Source organism: Orussus abietinus, unplaced genomic scaffold (genome assembly GCF_000612105.2).
Source record: "Orussus abietinus isolate OABI.00-Male unplaced genomic scaffold, Oabi_2.0 scaffold29, whole genome shotgun sequence".
Taxonomy (NCBI): Eukaryota; Metazoa; Arthropoda; class Insecta; order Hymenoptera; family Orussidae; genus Orussus; species Orussus abietinus.
Window position 1 is genome coordinate 178756 of NW_019395567.1, and position 27348 is coordinate 206103.

Genomic DNA, 27348 nt, shown 5'->3' on the forward strand with positions numbered 1-27348 from the left:
AATAAGAAATGCCGACGGGAAATGTATTTATCATTATTGCGAACCGTGAAGAATTGGACCGTTTACTATTTCTCGGAGAGAGAGCACCTTTCTCACAGGGCCAGTTTTTATGGGGCGAATTTCAAGGCTTTACGACGATTTTCAGCATTACGCCCGGGAGTTAGAAGTAGTCGGAAGATGTATGGACTTACTCCTGGGAGTTCGGACTTACGACTTCAAGGGAGGAACAAAGTTGCGGGAAATGTGGCGGCTTCTGAAGTTCCGTCGTTAAGAGGTTCAAACTTCCCGCCGCCGGTTCGAATATTTAAATCTTTGGTATTAATTAAAGATGTAGAAACTTGATAGAGCTCGCGGATAATGAACATTCGCGGGTTAATGTTTTTTTTTTATTTTTTTTTTTCGCCACAGAAACCAATATACTACAAATAATGGAATACAATGGCGGCGTAATACCCGCTTTAAGGGGGTTCTCTAGTCTAGAGATCCGCTTTTCCGCTCGTTTTTAGAAAAGAATTACACAAAAACGATACTTTTTATTATCAACTTTATTCGTAACAATTTTTTGGAGTTTTGACAGGGTTATATCGAAAATATCAGCAGCACGTGGAGGCAATATGAAGGAGACGTCAAGTTTCATCCTGACCCTTCGACGCGTTTGGATCCCCACATTTCTGAACTAGGTGTACATATTCTCCCCTCGTCGTAAGTGCACATCTGGAGATGACAACAGTTGTTGGTCCAAGTTCGACCAAAGCCCATGACCCTTCTCAGCGATGGACCTCTTGCCCGAAACTTCGAGATTCGAAATCCGTCCTCACCCACACCCCGAAGAACTTGCACCGCCATTTTGTGTAGGACCCAGCAATTCGACGTCTCAACTCTCACGGATCTCTTGGAAACCGCCAGAATGGAAACCACCATCAGTCCGATCGGGAGAGAGACCAATGAACCTAGAATTAAACCTAGAGATACCAGAAAAGCATAGAAAAGGTAAAAAAAGCCAGTGAAAATTAAAAAATGAAGAAGCCGCTCCACCGCTGGATCGTCCTTTTCGCCATGAAATTAAAAGGAAAACGTCCAGAATTCCAAATCGATTCCAGGAATCGAGAAGTCACCTGCACGTGGAATCGCAAATCGATTCCTGGAAACGAGAATTTTTCGGAAAGGTGGAGTTCAAGAACTTAGAAAAATCAGTTCTTCCTCGAAGAGATCTTTTACAAACGGAGGAAAAATGGCGGCGCGTGGTCGACTTCCTTTCTTCACCGTAATGGCCGCTTGCTGGGACCGTGTGACGTCATAGGATCTTTCTACGTGTTTTACCGTATTAAGGTACTTTCGAGACACGGAAAGGTGTTGATATACTTAAATTGTGCGCCTGGAACTTTTAATTTGTGGAATATCGAACGCCAGGCCGACCATGACGCACATCGGAAGCGTCTGGTGTTGGATTCCATTTTGATTCGGCCATGAGTGCGTTAATAGACGGAATGGAAAGAAATGTGGGTTACGCGTGGCCCTGGATTTATTCTGGGTTGGTACCTCGAATGTTCACGGCTAACTAAAGCTTAATTGCTCGATTCGGTTGCCTCTCGAGGTCGTGTATCCTCCATCATCTATGACCCATGAATCCCACACTGGCACGAGTCGTAGGTGGTATTCGCTATCCATCAGCTGCTCCATATAATTGTCGACGGTTTAACCCGTTGTCGCATGTACACGTGTACCAGGGACCGAGAAGATTCATTGAGATTAATGCCGGACATGGGTACAGCCGAGAAACGGTGAGAACGTTCTTCTCCGACTTTTCCATTCATGGGATCACTAATTAACCTGAAATTTGTCGGCGGTTTTGTGAGATAACCGTTAAAAGTCTCCACCATCGATTACATGATCTAAATCCTTTTACATCTCGTCTCGAAAACGTGGATATCGAGTCTTGTAGACGTGCGTCACTCTGCGACCCGGTTGATGACATCAATCCAGGAATCGTATCTATTGCCCGTCAACCATAACCTATAAACATCAACCCTCGCTAATTCTACACCGTATCCGCCATCCGTCAAGAGCCGTTCATCTCTGTAGACGAATTAACCCATTCTCTTATGTACACGAAACGTCGCCAGGATGACGGAGAGTGATCTAGATTAATTATATGCACGTTGTGGAGGTACTCAGCATCCCTCGGGGAGTCACCTGCGACCAATAACCTAATTCGCGTCACGACAATGGAAATAAATCTCTGCAGAGGAATTAACCTATAATAAAAAAATCAGCGGATAACTAATGCAACGATTGGATCACGAGTCCCATTATGTATATAGTGTCGAGCCTCACGTTTTCATTTCCACGATATGGAACCAGATGCAACTGGATCCCCGGTTGTCGCAAGGTGATGTCACCGTCGGTGTACATTTACCAGGAATGTCGCTTCATAGGAATCGGACTCGAGTACGCTCCTATATTCTCGAACACCCTTGACGGTATTAATTCCGGGCAATTCGAGCAATCAGAAAAGCTTATTTGCGGACATTAAATACAGCCACGTAGGTGAGGACATTGATTCTTCCGCGTATATGCCCGCGAAGAAAAGTGGGTTAAGAGGGTGCCCCAATACTCACGAATGTTGCATCATCCCCTTAACAGAAAATGTCGGAATAATTTCCATTTTCATTTCCACCGATATTTCTACGTGAGAAATGATGAATGTCGCGACCATGTATCCGTGATAATTCCGTTGGATAGCCTTGACATTCGAACCGAGTTGGATAACCTGAAGATAAGGTGAAGCGAAGCTGCAGACTTCCAAGATGGCCGCCACCCGATGGCTGCATATTTTGCATTCCTCCCAGCTGTCTTCGCTCCCTTATCTCGAAGGTCTTGCATTCACGCGATAGTAGGTTGAGAAACTACGAGGCTGAGAATCGTAAAGCGTTTTACGATTACTTAGAAAGCGACGGCTTCGTAACAGCATCTGCAATTCAAAGTGCCCGAGTGACACAGAGTAAGCACGCACGTTCTACTAAATTCCCGGAGCAAACGAGTCGATTTAACTGCTTTTTCCGTTAAGGATTAAGAAATTAGTTGGCACGCGAGATATGCAGCATAAGTGCGCAGAAATGGCGTCTTTCAAATTTGAAGTGCCGTCGAAACATCCATTTTGAACGGCGCTCTTCCGGTTATTATTTTTTTATCAATTTGTAGAATTATTAATCAACCAAGTCGACCAATGCCTGCAATGCGACGTAAATAATGAAATAAAAATTAAAAGGTGCCTTAGGAAATTGTCGTTAGGCTTTCTGACATTCAGAACGTTCTTACAAGTGTACGAGTATGTGTGCACATTCTACCAGTTACTTGAAGCAAACGAGTTGCGTCGAGCTGTCAATTTAACTGGTTTAGTTGGCCAACTGAGAAACGAGCAGCCACACGTGACACATACACTAGTTAGATATTTGATAACACAACTCGCAACGGAAGTCGACAATTCACCGACGCCGCAGCCAAGCGATTCAATTGGTTCTCGCAATCGGTCAATGCAATTATTGAAACGGTACAGATGATAAATTACCACTATTACCGTGGTCAAAAGTCCAGCAAATGCTTTTATCATAATTGAATAACTCTTTACCACCACTAAATTCATCCGAGATAAGGAACAAATAACAGCCGTCAATATGCGCAAGAATAATAATAAATTTGCAGGGATAATCGAATGAATTAACAGGATTAATTCCTGACATTAATTAAACTCCCAAGAATCACGTAATAAACATTAAGTCCGTTCCAAGTTTTGTTACACACTCTTTATTTACATGAGTTACGGTTAACGCTTATTTTCCCGTTTACGAACGTGGCGGGTAATCGTTAATTTTTTATCGTGTCGTCAATCTGCTCTTAGCGACTTTACTAATCTTGATACAAAGGACCTTGAGTAACAGGTCGTATCAGTCTGCGGATTCTGCATACTTGGGCCAACGATATGCGTGGGAGGACGCCATTGCACAATAATAGCAAGATAGAGACACTCGGTTTAAGATCCCTCTTGGCTAGATTGTCTTGATCGGTGGACGACCTGTCCTATTCCTGGTGTTATAGTACTTTGCATCGTTTCCAATCTACAAAAGTTCGATTCATGAGAATAGGTTCTCTAGGTGGCGAGCGTGAAGGTTACCCAACGCGCGGCGGCCATTTTCTTCGAGCTAACGAGTAAAGTAAGCAATTTGGAGCGGTTTTAGTAACACGTTCTCGTTACCTATGGAACGTTTTTTTTTCCACAGTCACGTGTTTTCACAGATGGATTAGCGAGGGATGTGTTTTTTAGCCTGTCGGACAAACAGGAACCAGATGGAATCTGGTTGGTTTGAACAAGCCGATGCTGCGTAACAGGAACGCGTTTACACCGAGCATGATTAACGTGAAATCTCGTAACCGTGACTAATTGTCCCTGATTAGTGAAATTCGTGTTGCATCGACGGAAATTAAGCTAACCGGGGCTTAAACCCGGTGTTAGACTACCACAAATCGGCGATTTATTGAAATCCCGGGTTAAGTAATCCTTGATTAAGGGTTTTAACTCGAATGTCGGTGCCCTTAAACTGCGTTTAGCATCCGGGTTGAACCAGGGCAATTCTCGGCATGGAAGTTAACAGGGCCCAGGAATTAATTGAATTAAAATCAACGAGACCATTCGTATGGGACGTACGTAAAGAGACCATAGCGGAAGTTCGCGAAGTGCGGCATCGGGTACAAAGTGCTGGTGCCACGCCGGCGTGACTAAACCGTTGTTAGCGCGGCTAACCCCTTGAACACTTAAACTGCACTCACGAAAGATCCCCGGTTAGGGCGATTCTCTGTATTATGAATTAAAACTAGAATTCACTAGACTGATGTTGGATGGCTTACATTTTCTTTATTTCAAATCCCGGGGACAAAAAAATTAAAAGTTACACCTCTTACAATACATTTATTTCCTAACCGTGCCTCTCCTGCAACAGCCAACGTACCGCCAAACTGAAGTTCATCTTCATGATCTAAGATTTGGTGCATCCAGTTTGGAGGAAAGTTTTACAAATATTTTTACGTTATATATATATAGAATGATCCTTTCATATTACCTTAATTTTTGGGTCCCACTATTCAGCTCCATCTTATTACCGTTCTTGTGCGTCTCGCGACCGTCTCGTACCTACCGCTCTCCCCACCAGACTGAGCCCCTTAGTAACCCCCATCAGCTTGGGCGCTCTACCACGACACACATGGCTAGTCCCATGCCGACACGCTCTAGCCTCCCGCAGGGTGCCCAGACGCCTACTACTCTCTTACCAGGCCTCGGCCGGGCGACTAGCAGGACCCCGGTATACATAGCGGCTCCAGACCGCGACGGGGCCAGTGTAAATCGGCCTTCCGACCGCACACCACGTAACGGTCAAGCGGCACGACACCCGATATTCGGGAAATCTGGAAAATTCTCGAAACCTTCTAGGCACGCGTCCGACCTGTGCGAGGCCGTTTATATAGTCATATATCGATATTTATTCCCGGCGACTTTACAGTTCCTCGTATGATCGCGTGCAGGTCGATCCCGTCGAACGCGTCACGGAGAGAGGACCGACGAAAGGTGAATATTTATAATTTACCGTTTCTGCGACGTTTTAACGCGTGTTTTACTCGGTTCCCTTCTAAGGAACCCAGAAATGTGATCAATTAAGGGTTTGCAAAGTATGCAGCGAAGTACTCGGCATTCGAATCCGCGAAGTGGGGCTCGGTTTTGTTTTGGTTCTTTGGAATTCAAGATGGCGGCCGGGAAGCTCGTCGCGCGAACGTTTCTCAAAGACGAGGGAGTCTAGGACGAGTAGAAGGTTCTCGCATGTGCGTGGAGGTTAGGTTGGAGTGAAGCTGGACGCGGGTCAGGATTTCTATTGGGAATCAGGGGTTATGTTGTGCCGGCAAATCGTTGATCTGGAACGATATAACCGTTGGAGATTTTATTCTAACCTATCCATGTTTATTGCATTCGAAAGGGAAATGTGGAATTCATTTTTAACGGTTATGCGCATCTTTAACCTTGAATGAAAGTGTAAGGCAGATGTGCCAAGCCGCGCCTGCGCGTTGCCACGATATTTGCAACTCGGATGCCGAGTTGTTTCTCCTTAATCCCAGGGAAAGCGATTTCCACAAGGAGTGAATGTGTCGCGCATGCGCAGAACTTGCAAATGCGAAATCTGAGAGATTACGGAAAGTTGTATATCGATGTTCGTGGGTACCATTTTACAGACTATGCACAAATGGCGGGTAATTATGCGTGGCGTAAGAGGTTCTTACACAAGAAGTGGGACGCAGGTCGTATTGCGAATCGGACAATATGTTATATAATTGCAGAATTCAAGATGGCGACGGTGTAGCTGAGCATAGAATGGACGAGATCGACGTGACGTCGAACCTCATGTGAAAAAGATTGATCTGTCGCACGTGTCTCGGCACTTTCCAAGTTTTCGCATCTAGACGTGCCGCGATTGAGAGAGAAAGAAGTTTCTCTTCACTTATATGGCGTACTTCAGGAAGTTCGTTCCCGAGAAGTTTGGCGCATAACGTCGCGTCATTTTTTGGGGGAATCTTAATGGGCTTTTGGATGTTCGTTTGGATTTTTAATCGAGTTTTATGAAAACTTCCACATGAGGCTCCTTTCTCTCTCGTGTTACAACATAACCTCAAAATACATCCTGACTTATAATCTTAATTATCTCGTAGGCTTTCCCTGGGATTTAGTAAACTTCAGTTTTAGTAAATTTGTAAATGTACTTGGAATTCGTTTGTTTCCGTAGATTCTAAATCCACAATTTGTGCAAGGTTTAATTCACTTCGAATGTAGAGGCGAACTTCGTCGAAAGGTGCCCGACTTCAGGGAGAGCTAGACGTTGTTACACCATGTTAAGAGGAAGTTTCTGTTTTCGTTAAACTCCTCCGAGAAATCCCTGCTTTCGGGCGCGACGATCCATTACCTTGTTTTGGATGAATCTCAGGCAACGTCAATGTTTTCGAAGAACTGGGTCGAACAACTTCTCGCGAAGTTTGGTTCGTAAAGCCCGCCATGGAATGTGTGAATTTATCTCGCTTCTAAACCCGGATTAACAAATCCTCCCGACGACATTTTTATAATCCACTACTCGTGTTCATTTACGTTTTGTTAAATCGAATAAATTTTTGCAAAATTGCGTCGCAGAGGCTCTCGATGATGACAACATAACCTCAATTGCGGATCCCACTCTGGCGTCGTCGCTCTTTTCCAAAAATATAGAAATTCTTATAAATATATACGTTTCAATGGCATGCAAAAAAATCACCATCACGAGTGGCACTTGATGAGTGCAACATAACCTCAATTGCGGATTTCACTTTGGCCTCGTCGCTCTTTTCCAAAAATATAGAAATTCTTATAAATATATACGTTTCAATGGAGGGGAAAAAAAATCACCATCACGAGTGGCACTCGAAGAGTGCAACATAACCTCAATTGCGGATCCCACTTTGGCCTCGTCCCTCTTTTCCAAAAATATACAAACTTTTATAAATATATATGTTTCAATGGAGTGAAAATAAAAAAATCACCATGACAAGTGGCACTCGATGAGTGCAACATAACCTCAATCGCGGATCCCATTCTGGCCTCGTCGCTCTTTTCCAAAAATATACAAACTCTTATAAATGTATACGTTTCAATGGAGTGAAAATAAAAAAATCACCATGAGTGGCACTCGATGAGTGCAACATAACCTCAATTGCGGATCCCACTCTGGCCTCGTCGCTCTTTTCCAAAACTCTTATAAATGTATACGTTTCAATGGAGGGGAAAAAAAATCACCATATCTGGTTATTCTCGGGTCAAGGTTTCTCTTCTTCTCGCTGATTATGACGAGTGTCAGGGATATGACGTCACCAAAGTCATCGGATATAAATTCAATTTCCGAGTCTGCTGATCCAATTCAGGGCGGACTTCAGTCTCTCGGAAAGCAGTTTAATATCCCGACTGCGAATTAGTCGATCGATTCGGTTAACCTTGAAGTATTCGTAAACCGACCTTGACCGTCCAGCGCGCAGAAATCGAGATTAGCGTTAACGACCTTCTCGATTCGCGTGCAAAAAATTTCCCACAGGCGATATGTGCCCATAATTATGAAAGTGGTCTAAGTTATATATTTTTTCTTTCGAAATTACATTGAATTAATTTCGTTTGAAATAATATGGCGTGAAATAACTGATAAACTCATTTTTTTCTTTAATTTTGACTTAGACCACTTTCATAATTATGGGCACATATAACGCTCACCTCGGTGTATCCTCTGCACAACTAGTATTCTCGATTTTTTTTAAAGTCATGGCAATTTCCTTTATCAATGTTCTATCTCTCCTTCTCTCGTGCCTAACCGTGGGAATATTCAGTTTCCAAGGAAGAACGGACGCGATCGGGTCGGCCATTTTGCGCGGCTTGGAGAACGAGTCCTGACCGCGTCCTAAAAACCGGTAAACGCTTAAACTTGACTTGATCCTTGGAAAAAGTTTCACGTGAAATCTTACACCTATCTAAATTAAGGTGAAGTGAAACACCCTTCAAATCAGTCGATTCGAATACAACAGTTTTTTTAAGGGTATTAGACCAAACTGTCCGAAACTTTGACACATCACTCCTGATCACCTAAGAATTGTCCTGACACATTGAAAATTAGGATTTTTCAAAAAAATTGTTTAACTCATTCCAGACCAGAACCAAAATGGCGTCGAGCTCTGATATTTCGATCAATATACAATTATCGAAGGCTCTGATATGAGAATCGAAAGAGTCAGGACAATTTTACGAGAATTTAGAACACTCTGGTAATCGATAAACTCGCATTTGAACGGGATAAAGACAAAAAAAGTGTTATATGCGCTTCTTTGCTAAAACGATGGGAATACGAGGTCTCGGAGTGAAAATTGAATTGACCTGGAAATCACAGATGGCGCAGGGGGTCACTCCGCAGTCAATTAGGGCTCCAGAAGGCACGAATCCAGAGGATTTCTGGAGTTTTACTTCGATTTCTTTATAATTATTGTACGAAAACGACAGGTGGAATATGCCATTTGGGACAATACACAATATAATTCGACCCAGCTCTCAGTATAAAAACGAAGGTCGGCAACGTAGGCATTTAGAAAAATCTTCTTTATCGACGTCGATCAAGTTCCTCGACGTGTTTCACTTCACCTTAAGGGGGTCTCCAGGGCTCCCGAGTCCCGAGCGCGTCCTAATCGCCGGTGGGCATAGAGTCCGCGTTATCGCGATATATATCCAAGTAGCAACCAGAAAACGAGCAAGTGGGAATTGCACGGTGAAGTACAGCCGGCCGGGCTGGTTCGATGCACGGGCCAGTCACGTCGACACGACCGAGCCTTCTTCTTCGAAACTTTCATGGTGTTCCTTTTCCCGAAGAGACTCGCTCTCTCTCGAGCCTCTTTTCTCCTCCGGGAGGCTACGTCGGGGGAAAGTGCGAATCTTAGGCTAAATCCTTGCCTAAGGCCTGGAAAGACGACGCCTTGTCTGGCTATCGATCCGGTTACGACAATATGGCGGCCTATTCGACTTCTTTGCGGAATTAACGAGTGCAAAGTGCAACGCCACTTTAATGGCCGACCGGCTTGTCTAGACTCTAAAACGGCTCTCGGTTAATATTTTCAAACCTTACGTGGAATATCTCAAGGCTCCTAGATTTTCTTACTGTGACTAATTATTTCCTCGGTGATTTCCTTCCCAATTGTTGGCGGACATTTTGGAAATTGATTTCGACATATATTGATTTCTTCTGTGGTTAGTTCGTCATCGTAGATTATAATTTATTGGTTTTTAAACTCACTTTAAAGAAGGAATTTATTTAATCTGCGGTTGGTTCACTTATAAGCATAAATTTGATTATCTGCCCTGGGAAAATATGAAAAGTTGGTTGACTCTATCAATTGTTGGCGGACATTTTGGAACTTGATTTGGAAATATATTGATTTGTTCTGTTGTTAGTTCGTCGTCGTAGATTATAATTTATTGGTTTTTAAACTCACTTTAAAGAAGAAATTCATTTAACCTGCGGTTGGTTCACTTATAAGCATAAATTTGATTATCTACCCTGGGAAAATATGAAAAGTTGGTTGACTCTATCAATTGTTGGCGGACATTTTGGAACTTGATTTGGAAATATATTGATTTGTTCTGTGGTTAGTTCGTCGTCGTAGATTATAATTTATCGATTTTTAAACTCACTTTAAAGAAGAAATTCATTTAACCTGCGGTTGGTTCACTTATTATAAGCATAAATTTGATTATCTACCCCGGGGAAAAAAAAAAAAAGTTGGTTGACTCATAGAAATAGGCATTATTTCAAAAAAATCCTCCGATAAAATACGCGCAAAGAAAAGTCGTTTAAATCGAGGATACAATTTTTCTTCTCAATGAAATAATTGTTTCTTGGAATTACATGTGACATAGACAACGCTACATATTTTCTCAGGGTAATGGTGATTTATCGGTGGATATTATCTAACCAGAAATTAGAAATATCATTGATCCGATGATGATTTTTTTTCTTTTAATGGAGACATACTCATTATATCTCTTTACGGGGAAAAAAAAAGTTGGTTGACTCATAGAAATAGGCATTGTTTCAAAAAAATCCTCCGATAAAATACGCGCAAAGAAAAGTCGTTTAAATCGAGGATACAATTTTTCTTCTCAATGAAATAATTGTTTCGTGCAATTACATGTGACATAGACAACGCTACATATTTTCTCAGGGTAATGGCGATTTACCGGTGGATATTGTCGAGCCAGAAATTAGGAATATCATTGATCCGATGCTGATATTTTTTTTTTTTAATGAAGACATGCTTGTTATATCTCTTTTCGCCATTTTCAGTGTTTCTGTGGTAAAAACAATTGTTTTCTATTTTTCAGGCGTAACATTTTCAGGAATTCCTCGCAGTAGGCGGATAAGGGAAGAGGACTTTAAAGGATTTTCAGGAGACCAGGCGAAAACACCCAGCCCATACCCGATGAGTGTAAGTTAATTAGAAGTTAATCACGCAAAGCACATTTCAAGGGCGGGGGGGGGGGGGGGGGGGGGGTTGTCGGTTTAAATGTTAAAATTTAATTCCTCCATAATGCCGGAGGCTGAACACGATTAGATTGAATACGCGACCCCTTAACTAATTGTAAGTGCTTACGCAAGACCGATATGAAAGCATGATTTATTGCGCTAATTGCATCGCACATATTTGCACTAAATTAAGAATCGACGGCTCGATTCTGGGGAAGATTCCGCAGGAAGTCTCTCTCTCGAGTCCTTGGAGAGGAAATAAAGTAAACTATTCTAATTAAACTCGCAAACTGGTTATGTTGCTAGTGATAAACAGTCGTAAATGTCCGGGAAACTCGTTCGTAGAAGTCGGGCAGTAAGACAGTGTCAGCTCTTTACGATCAAGTGAACTTTTAGGCGAATTACGTACAGAGACTCGTGATACGCTTATCGACGACAATACAGGGTTTAGCGTGTTATCTTTTCCATGCAATTCGTCCCGGGATGAATGCACCATTGTACAAAGTCGTGCATAATCCCAGGGCTGTTCATGTTTGACGAGATTTCATGAGAGTACTAAAAAAGTTAAGAAATTACACAAAGAGCAGCATTGAATCGTCCCATGGAAATACTTAGTAAATGCAACGAGTAATCGTATGTGCCCATAATTATGAAAGTGGTCTAAGTCAAAATAAATAAAAAAAAAAAATGAGTTTATCAGTTATTTCACGCCATATTGTTTCAAACGGAATTAATTCAATGTAATTTCGAAACAAAAAATATATGACTTAGACCACTTTCATAATTATGGGCACATATGATTGTAATAAAGTGAAATATATCGGATGCAATATTTCTTAGGAATTGTGACAATTAATTTCAGCTTATCCGAGGGAAAGAATTATTCTTTGAATTAACGGAATGTTTCTTTGGTTCGGTTAATGTTGGTTTTTTTTTTATTTTTTTTTTCTCTCTCAGCGTAGCGTAATTGCAATTGGACGCGGGAATGGATATAGAATGTTATTGATAAGCGGGGAAGAAATTATGTTTAAAAAAGTTCCATGGGGAGGATGAGAGGTCGAGTACGCTGCTAAAAATAAGACGGGGGGGCAAAGGGTTAAGGGCCATTGAAAGATATTACCGAGCAATAACGGGTTAAGTCGGGCCACGGTAATTGAACACTGGAATAGTATTGTGCTTACCACTTAATTCCTTAAGGTTCATTATCGCGCGGCAACTCAAGTCGAGTGTTCGTTCTGGGAATTAAGTTCAATAAAATCGCTTGTCGATCCGACACCCAGGGCCGTAACCCCAGGATAGTCCTTGTCTCTTCATTTCTGCATTTTCTTCGGGATCGAAATATGGAAAGCGGACATTTTTATTCATTTTCCCGAATTACCATTTTTACACATTTTTTCTTCATTTGTGCATTTTCTTCGGGATCGAAATACGGAAAGCGGACATTTTTCTTCATTTTCCCGAATTACCATTTTTACACATTTTTTCTTCATTTGTGCATTTTCTTCGGGATCGAAATACGGAAAGCGGACATTTTTATTCATTTTCCCGAATTACCATTTTTACACATTTTTTCTTCATTTGTGCATTTTCTTCCGGATCGAAATATGGAAAGCGGACATTTTTCTTCATTTTCCCGAATTACCATTTTTACACATTTTTTCTTCATTTGTGCATTTTCTTCGGGATCAAAATATGCAAAGCGGACATTTTTCTTCATTTTCCCGAATTACCATTTTTATACATTTTTTCTTCATTTGTGCATTTTCTTTGGGATCGAAACATGCAAAGCGGACATTTTTATTCATTTTCCCGAATTACCATTTTTACACATTTTTTCATCATTTGTGCATCGTCTTCAAAATCAAAATATGCAACGCGGACATTTTTATTAATTTCGGACAATTTTCATTTATACGAAATAATTTCTATAAATCGATTTCAGGATTAAAACACGCAATGGGTACATTTCGGTTTAATTATGCACCAATTACCGTTCCGACAAAATAATTTCTACACATTTTCTCCTCATTTGTGCATCGATTTCTGGATAAAAACATGCAAAGCGTACATTTGGATTTAATTATGCATCATTATAACTTCTGTAAAATACACGTTAAATCACTTTTTTAGCCATTATCGGACATAATACTTGAACATTTTCTTTTGAGCAAAACATCCTTAACGTGTCCGTTTAAAGATGAGTAATCGATTGTCTAGGAAAAATGCCAAGATGATAAGTGATATCTTTTCCATGACGTCAGCTGAAGAAAAAGAAAAGAGTAGCGTGTAATTAGAATGGATATGAAGTTTTTGTGATTCCCTACTTTTTCAAAATAATATTCATCTCCGTAGGCGTTCGTGATATCGTGACGCCATTTTTATTCTTGTATGCTTTAGTAATTTATTAACGAGAAATCCCACTTCAAAGATGAAAATAATGGAAAATAAAAGTACGGTTCGCTTCACGTGAAATGTACTTGGCACGAAACTCTGCCGAGTTTATAAACATTATATGTTCTCCTTTAATGACGAGCAAAATATTCGCAAACAATAATTTGCATATTGCACAATTAATAAAGAATAATTATTCACTATCAGGATTTAAGCTAATGGACTGGGAACTTTGTTGCTGAGTTTCTTGATAACCTTTTTGTGATTTCTTTCACTTCCGTGGTTGATAAATTTCTTTCTGTTGTCTTTGCAGGTTAGGTTGACAGGGGGTCATATGGTGAAGCAGAGGCGGTTTATCGGTAACACCAACAACAAGATGATCAATATACGGGAACACTTGTAGAGAAAAAGACCGAGGCAAGAAACCCGGTTACCGAAAGCCCATTGTTAGTGGGAAAAGCTCTGCCCGTGGAAGAAGGCAGAAAATCTAGGAGAAAAAGGGGACAAGTTCGGCCTTTTCCGGACTCCTCGAGTCCTCATTTCTCTGATCCTTTCTTTTCAGCAACCTATGTGCAGGGAAGGAGGAAACAGTGAAGTGGAAAGAGGATAGAAAGAGAGAGAAGGAGGCGGGTCCGATGAGGAATCCGCGGTGATTTCCTGTGATCTCTGTTGCACTGAGATGCGATGCTGCGGATATTCTTTTCTTCGAAATAGGTGAATATACAGTTCTATTTAACATTTGCAACCCCGTAAACAAAAGTCCTCATTTTAAGCCCATATTCCATTTTTAGGGCAGAAATCTTCAAGGCGATGGAATTAAATCAGAGATGCATTTATTACCCTTGCTGAATAATTCTACGTTTCATATTTTCATTTATAAAGTTTGAAAAGAGGGGCAGGTCATACAAGCTGAGAGTATTTCATTCAATGTATGAAAATAAATTTTTAAATCTCAGCCTATACAGGGCGAGGCAAATAATTATTTAATTGTTAGGGCGGAAATCGTCAAGCCGATGCATCGAAGCCAGAAATGCATTTATCGGGTTTGCTGGGAAATCTTATATTCCATATTTTCATTTATAAAATTTGAAAATGCATTTACCGAGTTGTTTGTCGTAATTATTTATAGATGGTCACTTCTTTTTATTTTTTTAATTAATTTTTCATCTTGCTAAATTGCGCGTCAGAGGTGATTAGAATTCAGGTTGTCTCGTTGGCATCTTCTAAGTCGGAAAGTATGTATGCCCTTGTAATAAGCATTCGCTACGATGCATCTCCCGTAGAAAGAGACCAAGAGGAAAATGGCGCGGTGATTAATTACCGCAAATCGCGACAACCTCATGGTAATTACTCTTCTAATTGCGATAAGTCGCGCCGCGCATTGCATAATTAATCCACGCCAAGGAGGTTGTCGCAATTTTGCCGCGAGTGGACGAAAAATATCCGATTAATATGAAATACCTCTTCGGGAGGTACCGAGGAAAAGATTTCATCGAGCCGAAGAAATAATTCTTTGAATTAGTGGCTAAGAAATATTTCGAAAATTCAAGGAATAATTATTTGGCTCAAGTAAACTCGAATTAATTGGACGAAACATTTCCTCGGAATTATGAACATTTATTTCAGTTCATTCGGGCACAATAATAATATTCCTTCGGAGGAAGGAAATATTTCTTTGGTTGTGGGAATATTTATTTTTTGTTTTCTGAGTATTCAAAATGGCCGCCTCAAGTGTTATGCGATTGATAAATCGCAAATACGGCCGCGACAGAGAAAGCGGTGAAAGCCGACTTTGCTTGCGCAACTTTTCCTTTTTCTTTTCCTCTTATCTTTGAATTCCTAGCCGTGGATTTAGTTTCCTTCTCGATCTATGGTGATCGCTTTGGTTTTTAGTTTCAGGTGCTCTACTTAGGTGGAATTTCGAGTGTCCGAGAGACAGGGAGAAAGCCAAAGGGAACGAGTGATATTTTTCAGTATTCATTTTATTCGTCTTTAAAAAGCCCACCAGAAGGAAGAAGGGATCGTTCTCGAATTTGAGCCGATATTTTCCTTTTTTACTTGCGGCCGCAAAATGGACGCCGAGTAGAGACGAGGAGGAGCTATCGTTGCGAACATTTTCCCGTCCTTGTGCCAGCCCGGCAGAATTTCTTCAACATGGTGAGTGCATTTTCGAGTTGCATATTTTATCTCTTAAGTGCGCCGGGCTCGATTTCGGAAAAGTTCGGAAATTGATTTGAGACTTCCGACTTTTTCCGGCCTCGGAGGTTAAACCGACCGCGGAAACGCCGCGCGGGGAAATGGCTGCAATCTGGGAAAGATAATTTCATTTTAACAAAATTCCATCGACTCATCAGAAATCAAATCTTTTGCGGTTTACTTCCTCGATTCACCTTTTGCGGTTTTACCCAATTTTATGTTTGTAATTGTTGCAAATAAAGGTTAGAGACGCAAGAAGTCTTAAAGTTGCCGAAAGTGCTATTTGGTGGGATTGGGTTTTGAAAAGAAAGTCTCATTTTTAAAAATTCCACCGATTCATCAGAAATCAAATCTTTTGCGGTTAACTTCCTCGATTCACCTTTGGCGGTTTTACCCAATTTTATGTCCGTAATTGTTATAAATAAAGGTTAGAGACGCAATAAGTCTCAAACTTGCCGAAAGTGCTATTTGGTGAAATTGGCTTTTGAAAAGAAAATCTCATTTTTAAAAATTCCACCGATTCATCAGAAAATCAAATCTTTTGCGGTTAACTTCCTCGATTCACCTTTTGCGGTTTTACCCAATTTTATGTTCATAATTGTTGCAAAGAAAGGTTAGAGACGTAATAAGTCTCAAACTTGCCGAAAGTGCTATTTGGTGGGATTGGCTTTTGTAAAGAAAATCTCATTTTTAAAAATTCCACCGATTCGTCAGAAATCAAATCTTTTGCGGTTTATTTCCTCAATTCACCTTTTGTGGTTTTGGCCAATTTTATGTTCGTAATTGTTGCAAAGAGAGGTTAAAGACACAATAAGTCACGAAGTTACCGAAAGTGCCGTTTGGATGGGATTGGATTTTCGCGCCTCGATTTGGTCGCCATTTTGAATGTATTCCTGAAAATAGCGAATACATTTGACTAGTGAGTTGTAACTTGGAATTGTCGGGTCGCAAGTCCGTCATTCCGCGTCCGCGGCCCGTGACGAGCGGAATTTTCCGTCGTCCTCCATAACGGAATACGCTCGCCTCGGCGAGAGCTCGGTGGATTTTTTTCGGACAGGCTATTTGCTTTTCGCTCGAGTACTTGTCGCAAGGCTCGGTACTTGTATTCATACTCTGATACGTTAACCTAATCTTTGTATATTTACCGACACGAGCACTAAACCCCATCCACGGGGAAAATTTAAACATTAAATAGACTCCTCGGGAAATACTCTCACTCCGAAAACAAACCATTGTTCAAATATAAAATTAAGAGCAATTAATGTCATCCCAGAAATTCCAAATTCTTCTTTCAATCAGATTTTCCAATTGTATGATCGATATTTTAATGTTTACTGTAAAACTGATATTTACCACTGTAAAACTGATATTTACCAATACGTTACCTCCGAAAACATACCATCGTTCAAATATAAAATTAAGAGCAATTAATGTCATCCCAGAAATTCCAAATTCTCCTATCAATCAGATTCTCCAATTGTATGATCGATATTTTAATGTTTACTGTAAAACTGATATTTACCACTCTCAACGATTATTAAATTAATTTTCTACTACATTCACCTAGTCTAAAAAAATGTATTCACGAAACGGTGAAGTTTATTGCATTTTAGGGCCGGTTGGTATTTATTGTAAAATTCGTATTTACTTTCTGTTGCGTTCATATAACCTAAAAGAAGTACATTGAATAAACCTTCGGTAAAAATCCCTCACGTGGTTAGTTTTGTGTGGTGAAATTTAGTCCTTTTCAAGGCCCGTTTACACGGCCAACGTTTTTTATGACTTTTTAAGGTGAAGTGAAACACATCGAGGAACTTGATCGACGTCGATAAAGAAAATTTTTCTAAATGCCTACGTTGCCGACGTTGGTTTTTATATTGACAGCTGGGTCGAATTATATTGGGTATTGTACCAAATGGCATATTCCACCTGTCGTTTTCGTACAATAATTATAAAGAAATCGAAGTAAAACTCCAGAAATCCTCTGGATTCGTGCCTTCTGGGGCCCTAATTGACTGCAGAGGGACCCCCTGCGCCATCTGCGATTTCCAAGTCAATTAAATTTTCACTCCGAGACCTCGTATTCCCATCGTTTTAGCAAAGAAGCGCATACAACACTTTTTTTGCCTTTATTCCGTTCAAATTCGGGTTTATCGATTACCAGAGTGTTCTAAATTGTCGTAAAATTGTCGTGACCTTGAAAAAAAGTATTGTATTCGAATCGACTGATTTGAAGGGGGTTTCACTTCACCTTAAGAGGGACCCAAGATCCAGGGCGACAGATTTTCCGCATGCGGCACTGCGGGAGGTTCAGGGCTGAGCTGACCCACCGGTTTAATTTTAGCGGACGCGAAAGACTTCGGACTTCCAGCGCCGCTCGTTAAACTCGTACTTATCTCAATTGTCCACGTTAGGAGACACTTGCCGTGTCCATAATTAAGATCGATAGAAAGGGGAGATGTTAATACCTCTTACAGTTCGTCCTAGGATACCCGGGAGATCTGAAGAAGAAATCTTCCCTCCCTGGGAGACGGGATTTCCACTTTGCGATCGCAGCGCCGCCCGAGGCGAACTGCGGCGGAATCGTAAACTCTCTCATCTCGCATGCGTGATTTCGAGAAGCGATTCTCCAACGCCGACGCTTGGCTCCTTTTAACGGGATTATAACGTCTCCTCTCATTAATATTTAGCACTAATAACAATCGACCAATATTCCCGGAAACGACCTCGTTAAGTCTACCAAACGAGCGCCATTGTTGATAGGACGCGGGGCTAAATATCCGAGTCGAATTTCCTCCCCAACTTTCGACTCCTTAGACTTGCCTCGTGAAATTTGACAAATTCCCGGATTCCTCTTGTACTCTGCATGCCATTCCAAAATGTCAGGAACGTCGAGGAAACGCGAAGAGGGAATAAATGAGGATGAGGACGTAAAATTAATATCACTTGATTAAGATTGAGGAAATTAGACTTTTTTTTTTCTGGAATTTCATTTCCGAGAAATTTTGTGATCCTCGATTTTAATTCATGGATCCAGTTCACATGAAATAAAATTATTTCTTGATTAAGATTGAAAAAATTAGATATTTTTTTTTCTGGAATTTCATTTCCGAGAAATTTTGTGATCCTCGATTTTAATTCATGGATCCAGTTCACATGAAATAAAATGAATATTTCTTGATTAAGATTGAGAAAATTAGACATTTTTGAGACTATATGCAATACATGCCGCGGCCATTCAAATTCCTTCCTCCGTCCTCTCGTGAATAATTTGCATGCCGCAAACTTATCGTTAAACGTCACACGATACCAAAACAGGAAAGGAATTGTATATCAAACAGTGGTGACGAATCCCCGACAAAAGAATGATTCGAATGAGTGACATCACTCCAACAGCTGAGACAGTGCAAGCATAAAAACTGCACAGTACATGAAATGCAGCAAACGCATTCATTCCTAACCTCTGTACCGAAAAGATTCTACAGAATATATTTTTAATTATTAGTATAGAATGGAAAATCCAATTTACACATCGTATCTTATATATTTCTATACTGCCATTCTCACATATTGTCCAATTCAGTATTTATTTAAACGTTATTTTTTTCACACATGATCCTGAAATTGAAGGAGGTATAAAATGAGGTAAATTAACACGTAAACGATTACTTCTTAATTTTTTAATTTTATTTCCATGTCTCATACAAATCTTTCATAATTTACTATTTATTTCCATGTAGAATTCCTTTGCGTCAGATATGTGGACGTTCCTTTTGAGATAACGAGAAGTTAGGTTATGTAAAGCGTCTGCTTAGTGCATTAAACGATGCAGGGGGCCGGCGAATGCGACTGTTCGTATCTCTCTCTATCTCTCTCTCTCTCTCTCTCAACTTTATCGTGTCATTGGTACGTCGGTACACGTGGTGTTTCTTCTTGCAGTTGTATCGAGCCCGAAATAAATTCAGCGCCGAGACGCTCCGCGGGGTTTCTTGCTAAGGCCGGAAGTTGTCGCTGTATGCGCGCATGCGTGAGCGAGAAAGAGGGATTCTCGGATGGTAACAGCTGCTCCTCACCCGACAAGCAACGGCCCTGTCTTTACCGAGAAAAGAGATCTATATCACTTGGGGAATAACTTTTGCAATACGTGACAAACTTCATCTCCCCATCCTCCCCGTCCTCCGGAGAAATGGGAGATAGACACAGTTGTCATAGGCGAGATTCAAGAATTTTTTTTTCACAACTAAAATGCATTTTTTTTTCAATTCGAAAAGAGAATGATTTCGTAGTACAATTATTGAACTTAATATATCATTTTATTCTTTTCTTTTTCAAGGTATATTAATAAAATTGGCGAGGTACAGCATTCTCTGAAAGTTCTTTTTTTTTTAGGTGAGCACGAAATCTGAAAAAGTATTTCACCGATCGGTTTCGGGTTTTTGAGGAAAATGTTTTAACTTAGCTCAGACCCGAACCGAAATGCTATCAGACTCTCATATTTCAATCGATATCCAATTATTGAGGGCTCTGATATTATAAACGGAAGGGTCAGGACAATTGTACGACAATTTAAAACACTCTGGTAATCCAGAAACTCGCATAAAGGCAAAAAGAACGATCTTTGCTCTTCTATGCTAAACCGATGGTAATACGAGATGTAGGAGCGAAGATTTAGTTGACATGGAAATCACAGATGGCGCAGGGGGTCCCTCTGCAGTCAATTAGGGCCTCCGAAAGCATGAATCCAGGGGGATTTCGGGAGTTCTACTTGGACTTTTTAATAATTATTATACAGAAAATAATTATTGTATAGAAAAGGACAGGTGGAGTATGCCATTTGGTACAGTACTCATAATCTCATCGACGTAGACTCTGCGTTTTAACGGAATGCGTTCGTCCATGTACAAGGGCCGTATAATTACCCACGGGAGGTGGCGTCCCGACGCCTGGACGCCTCTCGGTGCTTGTTGACGATTTCCATCGCTGATCGATCGATCCGGTTTATTTATAGTGCGACATTCGACCTCCGTCGACTCGTCGCTACGTACTATGATCGTCTTTCAACTAGAGTCAAACGAAATTAACCGCTACAGTGATACCTAGACCGACACGACTCCTGTCACTTGGACTCGATCTCTGCCAATCGATGTCAATCGTCATCCAATCGCAGGAAGTGTCATGATTCCATCGAATGCACCCGATCGTTAATTCCATCTCTCTGATAGAAGCGATCCGTCCAATGGCGGCCATTTTGTTTCTTCGCCATCTCCCCAGGTGTCTCTTCCGTCTTGGCAGACCCTCGCTTTTCCATCCTCGGCAATATAAATAAACGAATTGCTAAAGGAAACCAGTTGAACAATTTTAAATGCATTATTTTAAGGTGAAGTGAAATACGTCGAGGAACTTGATCGACGTCGATAAAGAAGATTTTTCTAAATGCCTACGTTGAGGACGTTGGATTTTATATTGACAGCTGGGTCGAATTATATTGTGTATTGTACCAAGTGGCATATTCCACCTGTCGTTTTCGTACAATAATTATAAAGAAATCGAAGTAAAACTCCAGAAATCCTCTGGATTCGTGCTTTCTGAGGCCCTAATTGACTGCGGAGGGACCCCCTGCGCCATCTGTGATTTCCAGGTCAATTAAATTTTCACTCCGAGACCTCGTATTACCATCGTTTTAGCAAAGAAGCGCATACAACACTTTTTTTGCCTTTATCCCGTTCAAATGCGAGTTTATCGATTACCAGAGTGTTCTAAATTCTCGTAAAATTGTCCTGACCCTTTCGATTCTCATATCAGAGCCTTCGATAATTGTATATTGATCGAAATATGAGAGCTCGACGCCATTTTGGTTCTGGTCTGGAATGAGTTAAAAAATTCTTTTGAAAAATCCAAATTTTCGATGTGTCAGGACAATTCTTGGATGATCAGGAGGGATGTGTCAAAGTTTCGGACAGTTTGGTCTAATACCATTAAAAAAAAGTGTTGTATTCGAATCGACTGATTTGAAGGATGTTTCACTTCACGTTAACCTACCTTTCCCTGGGATTTCCTCCTTCTTGGCTGTATCGCGAAATTCCCTCGCGATGTTTACTTTCGATTTTGAGGTTAAGTTAAATAATCAGTAGCCTTTCAATTAGCTTCATTTTATCATCCGGTATATAATCTCGTCACTTAAAGTCTTCCACTTGGAGTAGTCTTCCCGAGGTCGTTAAAGTCGAGCGGAATTTCGATTTCGAGGTTAGGTTCATCCTTCGACGAGCTCGGCCATGAAAGTGCTCACCAAGTGGCCGAGCATTTGCGAAATGGCGTCGGCGAGTGTGAAAATGCACTTTTGCGGAAATACAGAGGGGGGCGATGAAATTCGCAAAATAGAACGATAATTTGAGGGGGGGGGGGGGGCTTAATGGACAGGGGGAAAAAGTTTATCGAGAACGGCGCTGCGTGCGATCGGTCAATATGGGACCTCCTCCTAGAGGGGGCGCGCATTTCACGTATGAAATGGAATTAATCAAATAAAAACCACACCGGCGGATGAGCTCGCCGTAAATTGAAATGGCGGAACCCGATGAATGACGAGTTGCTTGGATTAAAATTTCCCCTCGGGGAGCATTTGCGGTTGCGACCTTTTTTTCTTTCTTTTTTTGTCGTAGCCGTTAATATTTAACGTTTGATCATCTCGGTTAACGGTCGGGTTTTCAGAACCGGCGAGAAAAATTGCGAGTTAAAATTAATTTCGAAAGTGTTGAGCAGAAAATCCGTAAAATGTTCGGCATGAAAATGTCACTTTATGACGTATGAATATTGAGAAATGTCGATTACCAAGTATTGTCATTGTTACAGGGAAATGTTCAAATGTTATGGATGAATACCATTTACCTTTGTTTTTTCTTTGTTATTTTTTATGCAGATGTCCTGTGGGAGGTATTCTTTACCGAAGTGGATTACTTTCGAGGTTAGGTTACGACTTGACCAATTCTAGCGTTCGGCGATAAGTCGTTATCGTTAGTTTCCCCGTGTATCGGATAGGTGGCACCACCTTCCGGCTCTGCGTGTCGTTATCACGCTCCCTGTTATCGCGGTGGCTCGTTTCGGGGGGAAAATCGGCCAATCGTTAACTTGGGACTCAGTACTTTGGTGACATCTCGTCAAATCTTGTTTATGACCCCGCGGCCGCTACTTCGGCGCCCGTTAAAGACTTTCGCCATTTGCCAGGTCGCGTTTATGAGAGAAGAAGAACGACCCGATCGCTTTGCCGATAAAGTAGGTCGCGCGAAACATTTTTACCGCGATCGAAAATGAAACTAATTAATTTTACCCTGTATGCCCACGACCGCTAATGAATTTACAAGCTGACGTCATTTTGTACACTTTTATAACATTGTAATAAAATGTTATAAATTGTATATAACATTGTAATAAAATGTTATAAATTGTGTATAACATTGTAATAAAATGTTGTAGCCTCGTCATACCGGCGAAAAGAAAGCGTTATTTAAATTCCTAGATATTACAATTTTTGATAAATAAATACGTTCATTCACGTGTAAACGGAATGGAAAATGTAATGCACTTTTGGAAACCTCCGCATATCCGTGCTAATAAAAAACCGCTTTTATGGCAGCTCCGCCATATTTGCCGCAACTGAGTTAACGCGAACGATCGCGGAAAGCGTGAAAGTGACCTTAAAAAAAGAAATGAAGCGATATGAAATCCCGAGTTATCGCGAAAGAAGGCTTCCGTTTTCCCGATGATAAGCCGTTTATAAATGCAATGATCCCCGTTACGAGTAATCCCCTGGTAGTCATCCTTAACTAATGAAACTCAGGGAAGCACTGATTGCAGTATTTACGGTTAAACTTTGTGCAGTCACTTGCAGGGTACTAAAAATACGTCCCGGAACGATTACATTATCAACGATCAAAATTGGCCACTGATAAGGCGCCACTTCGCGGCCTTATGGTAGTATCAGTATTAGTCACTCCGGGTGATTAGTTTACTATGATACGAGTGAATTATAGTAAATCCCCGCGAATTCCGCTTCGTAATATCGTCGAGCTTAAAATCTGAATTTCTTTTGAAAATCCTTCAAATTAAAGAACGACACGTTATCGGATAGATTACTTCTTCGATATAATTTCTTGCAATTAACTTACACACTATATGGAACTTATAGTATGAATTATTTACAGGGCGTAATAACGAATATTGTACAGTGCGACATTTTCGATGAATATTCGTTATTATACCTGGCGTATAATTACATTATTGTACAATCAAGAGTATAACGCATCGTTTTTTAAGTTACTTTAATTTTTACATATTTCTAGGCTCCTGCGATGGTTTTTGAGGGGGTAATTATAAGACCGGAAAAACTCAGGGAAATTGTCCCTTGTTTTATTCTTGTGGTGTACAATGGTCGCGGTGTAAACAATGTATAAATGCGTGCGGCGGGATTGTTTGATCGGTCAATCCGACTGTTGCGGGATGACAAGTGGGAATGTAGAGGTTATGTCGGCGCTCCGTCTCGTTTGCGAGCCTCCAGGCCACTGCCCGATTTAGAGCGAACTGCACTCCGCATCGCGCGTTGTCGCGCCGCCTATATTGCGAATCCTTGCTTAATATTGACCCCGATGCCAAATATTTGACCCAGGCCTGTAACTAGTCTCCTGGCTCCCTGCTTCTTACTCGAGCGTACCCCGAAACTAAGGGAAATATTATTTACCTGCGATTTAATTAACGAAATAATCGAGTAAACTGTTAATCGGAGTCTTCAATTCCGCTAAATGCATCCTACACTTGACGATCCTATTTTCAGTGAATTTTATTGGCCCGAATTTTTATTGCTAGTTTCCAAGTGACACGTATAAAAATTCCAACTTAATTTCGGGGGGCGGTGTTGAAAATTTACCTTTTCACCTTTTCGAGCGAGGGTGGCCGTGAAAGCCTTTATCGACACCTCGCTCGTGACCAACTCGAATCTGGTGGGATTAATGGAGATTTTTTGGGGGAGGAAAAAAAAGATAGAAAAATAAAAAATGTGGAAAAGCACGGAAGTCCCGGTTTTTCCTACCGTTCGAGAGCGCGCTTAATGAAAACAGTCCCTTTTATCTGCGGCGAGCAAACGTAATATCTGCGAAAAATCCCCGGGAGTGGCGAACACAATAAAAAAGAGGAAAGGAAAAGGAAATCCCAGATTTCGAGCCACCGGGTATGTCGTAATCATCGGGGAAGGATTCGCGCTCGGTGGTCGCTGATAAGCAGAACAAACTGATATGGACGATTACGCGGCTCGAGTGTTTCTACGGAGTTTGTGGACGCGATCGATCATGAACAACAAATTAGGCTATGTATATTATGATCATCATATATCATGAACAACAAATTAGGCCATGTATATTAAATGCACGGATAAACAATGGCATTATTTCAATATTTTCCAAGATTACTTAGGAAGCTTTGGTACTTATTCTTGAATCTACGAGGATGAAACTGTATCGACTTATGGATCTATTGTTTATTGCGAGTGATTCCATCGGTTTACAAAACAGTGTTTTATCGCCGAGTGATAAGGCCACAATACTCTAGTTCGGATATCACAATATTTATTTATAGACAATGCCATTTCTTAAGATCCGAAGGTTCATTTAGGGGAGGGAAATTGTTATTTTATGTATTGTTTGTACGGTATAGTTAGATCGCGATTACGCGTAACTCCGTCAGTTTGCGAAAGAGAATTTTATCACCGATTGATAAGGCCACAATAGTGTGGTTGGGATATAACGGGAGAGTTTTCGAGAAATCTCGACAATGGCGACCTTCCTCCTTTTTTCCCGGAATATCGGTGAATAATCGACACTTCTAGAAATAAACAATGCGGGGAAAAAGTGTCTCCGCGATTGCGGCATCTTCACGACGGGATGATATTTCCAGGTGATAATCGGTTTCGACACGGGGAAAGAAGTGCCTTCATTGTTTCTTTTAGAGTTCATTTGGTTGCTTTTTCTTTTTTTCTTTCTTCCACTCTAGGGGCGATGGAATTAACAAAATGGCGACGGGGAAAGGGGCCCTCGGTGTTGTCTCGCTTTTCCGGGGAACCGCCCTCTTGTATCGGGAACGTCTGTCGTTCTATTTACCCACAATCACCCGAGGAACTGTGCTTTTCTCTCGGGAAAAGTCCTCGTCCCTCTCCTTTAACTGTCTGAACTTTTTGACAAGAACGCCCGACGATCGAGCGACGAAGAAAAGACGGCTTTGCGGCCGATTCTAAGAGAGAGGGTTCGTCCTTAAATAAAGGAAAAGTATTAAGAGAAATAGAAGAAAAGTGAAAATCGTTAAGCTTTGACTATTCAAGATTTATTTTGAAAAATTTGCCGAACCTCGCTGAAAGAATTCAGCTCCTCGACATTTTTTCCGAAAATCTTGCGACACTTCGCTGAGAGAATTAAGCTCTTCAAGATTTATCTCGAAAATCTTGTTCGTCCCTAGAAAAAGGAAAAGTATTAAAAGAAATAGAAGAAAAGTGAAAATCGTTAAGCTTTGTCTACACAGGATTTATTTTGAAAAATTTTCCGAACCTCACTAAAAAAATTAAATTCTTCAACATTTATCTCGAAAATCTGGTTTAAGGGGTTACACGCAGTTGTCATAGGCAAAATTGAGGAATTTTTGTTCATAACTAAAGTGCATTTTTTTAATCGAAAACAGAGCGTGATTTCATAGTACAATTATTGAACTTAATATATAATTTTTTTTGTCATTCCTATGATAGCTAAAATAACCCCTTAAACGTCACCGAAGAAATGAAGTTCTTTAGCACTTTTTCCCAAAACCTTGACTAAATTTCAATGAAAAATATTAAGATTTTCGAGGTTTTCGATCTTTTCTAATTTATTACTCGGCTATCCCCAAGGGTTGAGAAAATTGTTCGTAAAGGGTTGAACGAACTTTTATCACCACTCTCGTTTCCACCCATTTCAGACTGATTATTATGGAGATTAAAGCTCGGAATTGGAAGCGAGTCCGTTCGGTATGAAAATATTCGATGTTCTAGAGTAAGAGGGTCCTCCAAGATGGCGATATTAAACAGAGGATTTTCCGCTTTTAGGAGAGGGGGGGGGCGATTACGGGAATTTCTATATGCTCCTTGGACCCGCTTTTCTCCTAAGTCTGATATCAAAAAACCGGGACTTCGTCTGCACCGGATGTGTGCATAAGCACTCTTCCTGATGCTGGATGGACCGAGTCTGTTCCTTTTTCTCACCCCTTTTCACGTCCCTCTAGTCTATCTGCCTAAGGCAGAGATTTTTGCAAAGCTTTCCTATCTCCCCTCTGCTCCAGCATCCGAGAAATCGGGAACACCATTTCGGCCAGACTCCCGCTAGAAGATTTCATCTCGCGATTAGATTAGCCAGTCTCTGCCTCAGATCCGCAAACCTCCTTATCACCCCACGCGTCCAATTATCCGATCTGAAAATGACATTACGATTAAGACTCATCTCGCAATTCTTGCGAAAACCCGAGAAACCAATTTCCACGGGTCCCGGAAAACAATTAAACAGTCCCGAAGAAATATTTCCTTAATTTCGGGAATAATTACCTGCCTCAATTTCTCGAATGAACAAAATATCTCTTGGGTACAATG

General features: G+C 40.9%; 2 protein-coding genes and 1 long non-coding RNA gene across 11 annotated transcripts in view; 1 reads left to right on the forward strand and 2 right to left on the reverse strand.

Annotated features, from left to right (window-relative positions):
• Positions 1-571: 571 nt before the first annotated feature.
• LOC105699813 lies at positions 572-18699 on the reverse strand. Of its 3 annotated transcripts, XM_012425155.2 has the most exons (3): positions 18177-18699; positions 819-950; positions 574-714 (listed from the first exon to the last, which is right to left on the reverse strand). In XM_012425155.2, exons 1-3 carry the CDS (start codon positions 18379-18381, stop codon positions 677-679), a joined length of 375 nt encoding a protein of 124 aa, XP_012280578.1. In that variant the 5' UTR covers positions 18382-18699; the 3' UTR covers positions 574-676. The 3 variants fall into 3 exon arrangements, 2 of the variants coding, with proteins under 2 accessions (XP_012280569.1, XP_012280578.1); XR_001104063.2 differs by having other exon boundaries at positions 572-950; positions 18170-18699; XM_012425146.2 differs by having other exon boundaries at positions 572-950.
• Positions 5403-27348, forward strand: part of LOC105699776 (multidrug resistance protein homolog 49) — a 60704-nt gene continuing 38758 nt past the window's right edge. For 2 of the 6 annotated variants that reach the window (XM_012425070.2, XM_012425124.2), the window contains exons 1-4: positions 5403-5617; positions 10973-11076; positions 13819-14219; positions 15399-15662. The gene's annotated coding sequence lies outside the window, so the exon portion shown is untranslated. Of the gene's footprint in view, positions 5618-9401; positions 9696-9723; positions 9839-10972; positions 11077-13818; positions 14220-14296; positions 14435-14473; positions 14849-15398; positions 15663-27348 lie in introns of those variants that run through there. The other 4 variants (XM_023433809.1, XM_012425087.2, XM_012425078.2 and 1 more) reach the window with 4 other exon arrangements.
• On the reverse strand, positions 19367-21093 carry LOC105699829. Of its 2 annotated transcripts, none has more exons than XR_001104066.1 (2): positions 20621-21093; positions 19367-19794 (listed from the first exon to the last, which is right to left on the reverse strand). It is a non-coding gene; the product is annotated as an uncharacterized LOC105699829 (long non-coding RNA). The 2 variants fall into 2 exon arrangements; XR_001104067.1 differs by having other exon boundaries at positions 20548-21093.